At 32.0% G+C, this 11,601-nt stretch overlaps 1 protein-coding gene across 3 annotated transcripts; it reads left to right on the forward strand.

The window, feature by feature from the left end:
• Positions 3,654-7,321, forward strand: LOC109343231 (AP2-like ethylene-responsive transcription factor ANT). Of its 3 annotated transcripts, none has more exons than XM_019581430.1 (10): positions 3,654-4,284; positions 4,399-4,993; positions 5,179-5,261; positions 5,451-5,459; positions 5,559-5,647; positions 5,730-5,803; positions 5,891-5,941; positions 6,050-6,126; positions 6,464-7,075; positions 7,109-7,321. In XM_019581430.1, the coding sequence occupies exons 1-10, from the start codon at positions 3,990-3,992 to the stop codon at positions 7,156-7,158; spliced, it is 1,935 nt and encodes a 644-aa protein (XP_019436975.1). In that variant the 5' UTR covers positions 3,654-3,989; the 3' UTR covers positions 7,159-7,321. The 3 variants fall into 3 exon arrangements, with proteins under 3 accessions (XP_019436975.1, XP_019436974.1, XP_019436977.1); XM_019581432.1 differs by having other exon boundaries at positions 3,658-4,284; positions 6,464-6,736; positions 6,788-7,321; XM_019581429.1 differs by having other exon boundaries at positions 3,656-4,284; positions 6,464-7,321.

Consider the following 11,601-nt stretch of genomic DNA (forward strand, 5'->3'; position numbering starts at 1 on the left):
GGTTCTTGGAGGAGGTTCCTGCAAGAAGGCTTCGGTTTTGAGAATGTCATCCCCTCCGAATTAGGACGTTGGGTTATGGCATAATGAAGTGGAGGAAGAGCACGAGGTCGTTGAGCTCGTAAATGTAGAGAGCTCGGTGGAGGTGATCGACCTCGTGTCTGACTCGGAAGAGAATGAGGACCCGAGTGAGGGTCCAGCATTCCTGGGATCTTTTGAGTTAGCTCGTGGCCAGTCGATGCCCCTTTGTTTTGGTGGGGGTCTGTGTTTCTTTTTTATTTTGTTTATGATAGTGGCGATGTAGTTTCCGCCTGGTTGACTTAGTTTGTATGAACTAATTATGACTTAACTGATTATATGCATTGGATTATTCAGGAAATTATGAATTAGGTTAAGTTATCATTCGATAACGATAAGTTGATTTTCCGCATTCGAGTTACTTAAAGTGATGTCCCAGAAAAAGGAAGATTTGAAAAGGAGGCAGTCTTATATAATTCATTTCAAAAAAAAAAAAAATTACCCATTTTTCCACAATGTTTTTGAGAAGTATTTTTCGGGGCGTTACACCCGAGGCCCAATCCGAGGGCTCATCCCATATGTTTAAAATCACTCGATGACGATCCAACGGTGGCTCACGAAACAAAGCAAGGATCCGAAACGAACCGACGTGTTGTTTGGACACTCGAGGTCCCCATCTGAAGCAATAACAATCCTCTACGTGTTGGTCAAAGGCATACCATCATCATAACTTACCCATACACCTAGAAGCTACTCATGTGGTTGGTCCTAAAAACAATAAGTTGACCTCGGTCAACAGATCCAAGTCAAGCTCACCCAGGATGATCGATGGATGACCCTCGGTGATCGCTCGAATATTCTAAGTCTAACAGCACGCCCAACTATCAGCCCTACTGCTAGACTGTGGACAACTGTTCCACCCCGGGTAAACCGGATGGATAACCGCTTGGAAACGTTCCATTCTTGGTCGACCAAGTCCAAACGATACTTACTGTAGGAGTCATTAATGTATCTATAACTCACCATTAATACATCTCTGACTCGCCATTAATATGCCACTGGCATTCCATCTGTTATGCCGCCTGCAAATTTTATCTATCCCCCTACAGATCGACAATAGCAGACTTGTAGGGTAGTTAAGGATAACCTAGTATATGCCTACCGTACTCCTATAGTACATGCTGAACTACAACCAACCAATGATCAAATGTCACGTCCATCATCCCAAACTCTATAAATAGGGAACTCTCACACAAGAAGTATCATTATTATCACACTCTCACATTTATTACTTGCATTCATTACTTCTTGCCTTCATCTCTCTCATATTTACTCTCAATCACTCTCATAACTCATTTAGTCTCATATTGACTTGATCGTCGGAGAACATTTTCAAGTACCTCCACCAGCGGGTTGAAGCTCCATTCTGACCAATCTCTATATGTAAGCTAGTCAATCGGGTTCTCAATTCTCGTCACTTCTGATCAACATCAAAGAACAAATACATTTTACCCTATCGAATATCTTTGAGTTGATGCATTCCTAAACATAAATAGTAAAATGATTGCAAAAAACCCACATCCGGTTATCGAACCTAATTTTATTTTCAAGGTTATATTTGTTTGATTGGGGTTTAAAGCGAAATGGGAAAGAAAAAATGGTGAGACTTTTACTGCTGCACTTAGTTGGTTAGAAAAGAGAATGAATGATTGTGGACAGGAATTAAAATGTGATTAACTCTCAAAAGATAAAAAAGACGAGTTAATCACTATTAGAGTCATGAGTACACTCTTTAGAATATAAAAAGGAGCACTATAAAGTCCTTAGAATTTGAAAAAGGGACATTGAGAGTCTAATAATTATAAAAGATTTATATTTATATTTTTCTTTTCTTATTATCTATTTGTTTTTTGTATTACCAAATATATCATCTCATTTAGTCACTATATTTTCTAATTTCATTCGGGTGTATAACTATCTCTCACAATAAGTGTTATTCCAATAAATCGAACCATTAATGTTTTAATCTTTTTTTAGAATCTATTATAACCTTACATCAATAGACCATTTGACGAAGATGTGTGATAAGCACAAAGCTAACTATTCTCTACAAACATGTTTGCAAATCTACATAGGATAAAATGAGGAATGGGAATTCCATTCTGTAGTTGTTCAACTTAAATATCAGCCAAAAACTAATAAAATGTTGATCTAGTGATGTAAGATCTGCTAGATCTTAAAATGATCAAAAGATTAATAATTCAATTTTTGGTAGTGACATTTATTGGGAGGGCAGTCACAAACCCTAAAATGGATCAATTCCTTATCCAATAAGGATGAGGGATACCTTTAATAGTACAAAAAATGTGATGCAAATTTTCATTCCCTGATTTTCATTTCAAATTCTTTTTTAAGTAATCTGTATTTGAGATTTTTTAGAGATTATGTTTAAGTAATCAAAATATACAATAATAATTTACAAATTCATTTTCTTGATAAAAAGCATTGAACAACTTTTATTATCATATCTAATTTCCAAATTTTCTTACTCTTACCAAAATGCATGTTTAAATATGAATAAAGTTTGACATTACTATACTGATTAAAAAATATTTGTAAACACAAGTATTAATGTATTAGTCTAAAAAACCTAAAATAACTAAAGTATAATTTTAATTTAACTCATAATCAAATCAACTATCCTATATCCTTAATATTTTCTCTCATCTTTAACCTTTATCTCCTCTTTATTATGCTCTTTATATCACATCACCAATTATCCATCCATTTTCCTTTTTTCCCAACATCTTTTTTATATCTGACTACAAGACAAACATTTCCCTAATTAAATCTTGAGCAAAAAAAATAAAATAGATACTTTTGAATCATATATGAAATAAAATAGATGCTTTTAGACTTTGCAGAATACAGATTGTCACAGAATGGGTACTGTACGTATTGACTGGATGGACAGATATGTCCTACCCGTCAAATCTATCTAATGAAGGTCTCACTGTAAATAAATAATTTTATTTTTCTTACAAAAACATTATAAAAATATAGAGATATTATATAATATAGAAAAAAATATTTTTTCTGTATATAATATTTGCAAAGAGTGAGATTACATCAACATTTTTATAGGTGATTTTATTGAGGGATGTGATTTGAATAAAAGAATTCTAATATCCAAATCATATTTCATATCAATCAAAATATATCATATTAATTAAAAAATTATAATTTTTTATATTTTTATTTGATTATCATTGTTGTGAAATATAGTTTAAAACATAATTTGGTTCCATAAATATTTTTTGTTGATTGATTCCTTTCAGGAATTCTTCTGTTCACACTATTGGTCATTTGGTCACACTAGATTCAGCTAGTACACTAGCATTCAAGTTTCCAATGCACACAGATTCAGAAATGTAACCAAAAGAAGTTAATCTCCCCATTACCATTTTTGTTCCTTTCATCTTGTCCACTTTGAGGTTTTACTTTTGCCATAAATATAAAGCAATATATTTACTTATCTATGTTGATTATTATGGGTTTAAGACAGGGTTTAAGAAAAAGCTAAGTGGGGGACATTTGTTTATATAGGAAAAAGAAGAAAAGAAAAGAAGAATAGAGAGCAAAAGAATGAGATTAATCTCATACACACAGATCCCTATGGAATGTAGTGGGTGCTTTTCAAGCTTCCAACATCACTTGCTAGAAACTCATTCTTTTTGTTTAGTTTAAAGATACCAGTTTTGTTATGTTGGTGAGAAGTAGTAAGAGGTTTATGAGCTTAGAGAACAAACATTAGAGTTTTAGTGTTGTGAGAAAAATTTGGTATAGCTAAACAACAAAAAACTATGTCAAATAGTTTTCTTGTTATGATGATTTGTTTATTTCATACCCAATGATTGATTTTCCTTATTGCTAGAGTGTAACAAGTTAGAACTCTTTTCAAGAGAGAAAAAGAGATGAGGACTATGAATGATATTAATAGCAACAATGGTGATGGTAGTAATCATAACTGGTTGGGATTCTCTCTCATGAAAATGGAGAATAATCATCATGATGATGATGATCAAGTTCAAGATCATCATCACTATTATCATAACTCTCAGCAAGATTCTACTGTTTCCAACACTAGTGTTCCTACAAACTTCTACTGGGAAAACAGTGATTTTCATTCTCTTCCTTTGTCTATGATGCCTCTCAAATCTGATGGGTCACTTTGCATTTTGGAAGCTCACACCAGATCACAAACACAAGGTTAGTTTTTTCTACTCTTTTCTTCAAGTGTTTCTTTGCTTTTCTTTTTGTTTTTTTGCATGACATGTTTGAAGATTATTTATGTTCTTGTTTGTTAATCTCCAAAACTTGAAGACTTCCTAGGTGGTGCAACTATGGGAAATGACCAATATGGAGGTTCTGAAAGAGAAGCAATGGCTCTAAGTCTAAACAGCATTTACTATAACCAAAATCCTCATGAGTCTCAAACAAGTAGAGACCTTCTTTCTGACCCTTTCAGGCAACAACACCCATACTATTCAGGATTTGCTTGCAATGGGATTTACCAACCACCAATGATGGAACAAGAAACAAAGCAAACCCATGTCACAGTTTGCAGCAGCTCACAAATACCTCAGGTTGGAGATGAAGGCATTGCTTGCTTCAAAAGCTGGGAGAATCAATTGAATAATAATAATACTAGCATTGGAGATGATGTTGGTGCTTCAGGTTCAGGGTCTGGTGGTGTTAGTAGTGTACAACATTGTGGAAATTTACAGGCTCTAAGCCTTTCTATGAGTCCTGGTTCTCAATCAAGTTGTGTCACTATTCCTTCTGTTACTACTACTAACTCAGTGGCCATTGAAACCAAAAAAAGAGGGTCTGCAAAGCTTGGCCAAAAGCAACCAGTGCATAGGAAATCTATTGATACATTTGGGCAGAGAACTTCACAGTATAGAGGTGTCACAAGGTTAGTTAGCTTAGCCACTTTCTTATGATTTTCATTACTTAAGATCCTATATTGATTCCTTTTTAAACATTAAGTTAAGTTTGTTTTTGGTTCTACTTTTTGAAGCTGTAATGTTTTGTTCACTTTGTTTGTGGTAAGTCTACTTTATGAGGCTATAATAATGTGTACACATTTTGATCAATTAGGCATAGATGGACTGGTAGATATGAAGCACATTTGTGGGATAATAGTTGCAAGAAAGAAGGGCAAACCAGGAAAGGAAGACAAGGTTAGTGACTAAAAATCAAAAGTTTTTCACATTTTTATATTATTAATTTGTTTGAAAGTTTTTTTTAATGCAAAGTTTGGTCCATTAATATTAGTAATTTGAACTATGGTCACTAACTTTCATCTATTCTATGTTCACACTTGTGTTGAAAATGTGGTTGATGTATCAACAAAATGTTGCATAATGCAGTTTATTTAGGTAAGTACCAAGGCCTTTACCAAAAAATTTCATTTTAAAGTTCAACCATATTGTTATTGCTAAATTGCTAAGTGGTCAATTTTTATATGTTAATTCAAGGTGGTTATGATATGGAAGAGAAAGCGGCAAGAGCTTATGATCTTGCAGCTCTTAAGTATTGGGGATCTTCAACACATATAAACTTCCCGGTATATTTCATTGCTATGTCATATCTCACTGTTCTGAATCATGTATATATTCATATGAGTCTCATTCTTTTTTATTTGGCAGGTAGAAAATTATCGAATGCAACTTGAAGAAATGAAAAATATGAGTAGACAAGAATTTGTTGCTCACTTGAGAAGGTATATATAGATATTGATTAATTGGTTATTAATCTATTAAGTTGCTAAAAGCTACTAATTTATGATTTCTTACTGCTTTTTTTGTAGAAAGAGCAGTGGTTTTTCTAGGGGTGCTTCAATCTATAGAGGGGTTACAAGGTTCTTGTGGTTTTATCCAAAACCCTTTATCCTTATGAAATTGAAATATATGGTTAGTTAGATCTAAATTCATTTTTTGTTTGTTTTGAATTTTGATATTATATGAAGGCACCATCAACATGGAAGATGGCAAGCAAGGATAGGTAGAGTTGCAGGGAATAAGGACCTTTATCTTGGGACATTTAGTAAGTCTTTCCAAAAAGCATAAATTCCTAGTACAACATTACTAAATATGTTAATATATAACATTGAACTTTAGCATTAAAATTATGCACCACATTGCTTATAAGGCATTGGCGTGCTTAAAGTTAGTTTCTTAGGACTTGGTCTTTAACTCCTTATGCTAGCTATAGTGAGTGGTAATGCTTTTTTATAAGGCTGAACATATGCTACTTTGCACTGTGACTAGTCACTTTTATAAGGCTGTTCTTTAAGGAAAAGGGACTCATGAAATTTCATATTTTTCTAAGTGCCCTTTAATCAAAATTTGATGATTTTTTCTGTCATTCAATTTAAACTAAGGTTCACAAGAGGAAGCAGCTGAAGCATATGATGTAGCCGCAATCAAATTCCGCGGTGTAAATGCAGTGACTAACTTCGACATATCTAGATACCACGTTGAAAAAATCATCGCCAGTAATACACTACTTGCTGGAGAGCAAGCAAGGAGAAACAACAAAGAGAGTGAACCAAGAACAAAGGCAATTGAGTATAATGTTGTACCAAGCCAAATCAATAACAAAGAAGTTGAAGCCGAAAACAATAACAACAACAACAATGATACTAATGTTTCAGATTGGAAAATGGCATTATATCATGAATCACCACAACAGCAACAACAATCAAATTCAAATAGCTGTGGCCAAAAAGCTATGAACTGTGGAAATTATAGAAACCATGCTTTCTCTATGTCCCTACAAGATCTCATAGGGATTGATTCATTAGGATCTAGCCACCAAACTACAATGCTAGATCATGACTCTACTACTAAACTAGGGACACATTTTTCAGACCAGTCCTCTCTTGTGGCCAATTTAAGCAGCACAAGAGAATGCAGTTCTGATAAAACATGTCCTACAATGTTCTTTCCAAAGCCTCCAATAGGGTCAACAAAGATTGTTAGCCCTATTGCTACTACTGGTGTAAGCTCTTGGTTTCCCTCACCAGCTATCTCAATGTCTCAGTTGCCAGTTTTTGCTGCTTGGAATGATGCCTAGAGATATTCATATATCTATTATTCTCTTTCATTTGTCACATGTTTAAGTTTTGCATGTGAAAAGGTGGTGGATAAGTCTTGTAGGAACATTAACATTGAGAATATGTATTTTATAAAGCATTTGGTGTATTAATTAATCAATGATGGATTGTGGGGTCCACTTATGTTTTCCCTTAGCTAACCTTATCCATTTGGCTTTATTGGGTCGAATATTATTCTGCTATCCTAGTTCATGTTTTATATGTTATCATGTGTCAATGATAATAAAATAAAAACACAATAAATATGAACATTTGAATTTTTTAATTCATATGTTATGTTTTCTATGGTACAGAAAATGTAGGAGATAGTATTTGGAAATAGACATATTTATTCTTATTTGGAGATGTGAAAATGGAGGGAAAATATTAATCAACTAGAGGATTAAATGATTAAATCTATGAAATGATGTTTGACAATGTATGGGGGTGGCCCTTATATTATTGAATTTGCTTTTTTTTGGAGTTGTAGTTTATTTCTAGGCCAAGGTAAGTAACAACTAACTTCATGTTTTCCAATAATGCAAAATGACCTAACCTTTGATCACATTATCTCGTTTTGTTCCTCAAATCTCCATAAAGCCATCATTGCCTGAACATTGTGTCTTGAACTTTCTACAAAGATAACAGTAGTCATTACTTCAGTCTCATCCAAAAGAGAAAAGTTATGGTAGACAGGAATAGGTCCCTTTATGTTATTTATTGTCATTTGATCTTCACCATAAAAAAATATTGCCTTTGATCATAGAGAATATATACAGATACTATATTTGTTCTTTTTAGGAAAAAAAATGTTCCTAATTAACTCTAGCTAGAACAATAAGACAACGGTCAACAATAACTTTTAGAACCCTGTATATATTTTTAATAAGAGAATAATGAATGATAAAAGAAAGATTGTGATGGAGAGTTATAAAGTAGTTTGATGATTAAGGTGAAAGAGTTTAAAGTAAGAAATGAATGAAATTGTGGGTTCAAGCCTCATTCATAATAAATTGAAAAAATAAAATGGTTTGATGATTAGGTGCGGACCGGGAGAGATTGTGAGTTTGAATCTCCCTCACAATAAATGTTAACATAATAATAATTGTCGGATAAGAAAAGAAAGAAAGATTGTGATTATAAGTTATAAATGATAAATTTAAAATATATCACATAAATTTTATGTGTTTATAGTTTTCTTTAATCTGTCCAATACTTTATGACTTTTAGGAAGTGAGGTAATACACATTTTGTCTTTTCTTCCTTAATACACGGGATCAACATTTGCTATACAAAACAGTGTCTCATTTTATATAATATTTGTTTTGATTGGTTGAAAAATATAAATTTAAGTTTAAAATTTAATGTTAAAGTATTTTCTGACCAATAAAATAAATGTCACATAAAATAACACACTTTTTGAAATAGAAGATGTGTTCCTTAATATACCCACTTGCACTTGTTGTATTTGTTAGAAAAACTAATCACTTTTTTATTAGGAGTTCAATCAGGATATGTGAAACCTTCTTTCTAATCATCACCTATATTTCTCCTTTTCACATTATTGTGCTAAAGTTTCTGGCTGCCTAATTGTCATAATTAGTAGGGACACCTTCGATTTTTACTTAAAGAAAAAGCCGTTGTGTGGTTAAAAAAAATCTACAACTTTTTTCATTCCTTAGACAAATCAAAATTCCAAAGAGACATTTTGGGACGTAAAAGTGATTCCATGTCATGGTGTGGATTCTTTCAGATTTGAGTCTTACGAAAACTAGAGTTCATATCTTGTTATTGATTGTTTTTCTATTCCACGTGTGTGTTCCTCGTGTTCAAGTATTTGTGCTCGATTGCAATCTTGAAATTTTAACTGTAACACATTCCACGACAATGATGAATCCATGCCTGCAAAGCTGGAAATAGATCCTAACTTATGTTGGGAATAGCTGCTTTTCTGCATGGAAAAAATAAGGTTAAAAGAATAGTGTAATATTTATGAACTTAGAGTATGTGTAAAGATTAATATATAGTCAATGTATTATCTACCATTTATTTGTATTACGTTTATTTAAAAGTCAATAATAATTGAAAATAAATGATAAATAACATAGTAACAATATAAAAAATTCTTATACATATTTTCTAGTAAAAATCCAAAATCTTAACATTGTCCAAGATTTTCAACTAGAGATGAAAGAGACACGTTATAGTGATTGATCTATAATGCTGGATGAGTAATCGGCTTGAGGAATCTTAGTATCCTAATTAACCAATGGTTTTCTTTAAATTATTCTTTAACCAGTAAGTTTAAAGTTTAACCAAATTTACTTAAATTTTACGTTATTAATCAAAAGTAGTGAATAAAATACAATAAGGTTGTGAAGGCAAATAAAGTTTAAACAGGCGAAGGAAAAGGGAGTGATCAAAGTGGTATGATGGAAAAAAGAAAAAAGATAAATAAAGTTTATCACCTCTCTTATTTAAGAGTATGAAACTTAGATAAAAATAAAATAAAACTTAACAAAAAATAATAATAATGTAAGAATATTATTGTACTCTATTATTAAAAATCTAATTAGTAATGGTATATGCCTAAATGGACAAGAATATAATTGTAAAATTTTAATAAAGACATGTACTTAAATATGTTTAAATATGTTTGACAGTAGAAAACCCTATAGTTGGGATAAGCATGAAAAATTTCACCACTAACCCATTTATAGTTACTTAAATTCCTTTGTATTTGAAGAATCTAATGAAGTTTTTTACTATTACCCAACCCATCAAACCACTATATTATACCTAGTATTAGTAATTAGGACGTTCTGTCCTTGCCCATTTAAAACCTACCTAAATTAGGGTGTGCATGAAATATCATGTTTTGTCTGCTCTAAACATAGGCATGACGAGCTTGTGTGTCATCATAATAAAACTTAAAAAATCTATATAATTTATGTACACTACATACAAAATAAATAATACATAATTTGCTACAAATATATAAATATATTTATCATAATAAACAATCATACAAATAGAACAATACATACAAAATATAAATGCATATACACAATATAAAATATGTATAGGATATAATTTGCCTATAAAATACAAAAAGAATAGTACATAGCATGCATATATAATATAAAAAATACAATCGTATATATAATAAGAAAATGATAGTATTTTCTTACATTTAATATACAAATGCATATATAATAAATGGAATGAACTTTTTCACATTTCATAATATAATATAATATAATATATATAATAATAATTGTGGACCGCCCGTTTATCCCATGGACGAATAGGGTATAATGGATGGGTATTTTAAGATATATTGGATGGATATTTAAGGGTGGAAAAATATGTTTTTCATTCTCTGCCCCTCAATAAGTGGGGTGAGGCCCCATGGGCTTTGTCCAATAATTGTACAAGTGAAATTCTCCCTCAATAGCTATTTGTTTAAAAGATTTGTTCAATTTGAAGAGGCAAGGACACTAGTTCTTGAAAACGGTGCAACCATATCTAAAAGTGAAACACAAGGAGAAGCAGATTGCATGCAAAACAAAAGGTTAACTAAAATAAGATTTGATGGTCAAAAAGATTTGCCTAGTGGAGAAAATAGGAAAGTAAAAGATGTACATCACTCTTTTAACAGAAAATAAAGTAAGATCCATTTCAATTGTATTTTGGTTTCTATCATCAGAAATTAGTCAACAAGTATGATCACAAATCTTATTGTGGACCTCCTTAAGCATCATAGATCACAAAGGACAACTTTCCTAAAGCACTTGCTCATGAGATAAGCTAGATCATATATCTAGTTGAAAAAACTTGGTGAACAAAATTTCAGAATTACATACGTAATGGAATTGTTGTATTTTAGAGGCAAAACACAGGTATGAAATTGAACTTTAATTGATCGATCTGGGTGGTGAATTCAACTTGAACAAATGAAAGCAAGCCTAAGGGCTCATAATGATTGTGACATGCGTATAAATTCAAAATCACACATATAGCGTAGTGATTTAGCATTTGAACCATACGGCCGTTGAATATAGATTATTTGTTCCTGTTTGTGTTCCTATCAGTATCTAGTGACAACCTCAAGGGAGCTGTCTTAGAATTAGGATCGTTTTAACTTGAAATTAAGAACTTTATAAATCAAGATTCGGTTTTGGTTTTGATAGAAAATTTTAGGATAATTTTAGGATAGACTTGTAGGGAAAGATGGAAAACGTATGAAAATGAAGACGTTACAAGCTTAAGAGCTTGATAAGTCAATGATATTCACCACAAGGAAAAATCCTTAATAAGAATTTTTAAACGTCACACCGAGACGGTGATGAGTCTTAGAACATCACAAGAATTATGGTTCTTGATAAGTTCAAATTAAGGAGTTTTGGCTCAACTCTTAGCAA

The sequence above is a fragment of the Lupinus angustifolius genome, chromosome LG03, assembly GCF_001865875.1.
Source record: "Lupinus angustifolius cultivar Tanjil chromosome LG03, LupAngTanjil_v1.0, whole genome shotgun sequence".
Lineage (NCBI taxonomy): Eukaryota > Viridiplantae > Streptophyta > Magnoliopsida > Fabales > Fabaceae > Lupinus > Lupinus angustifolius.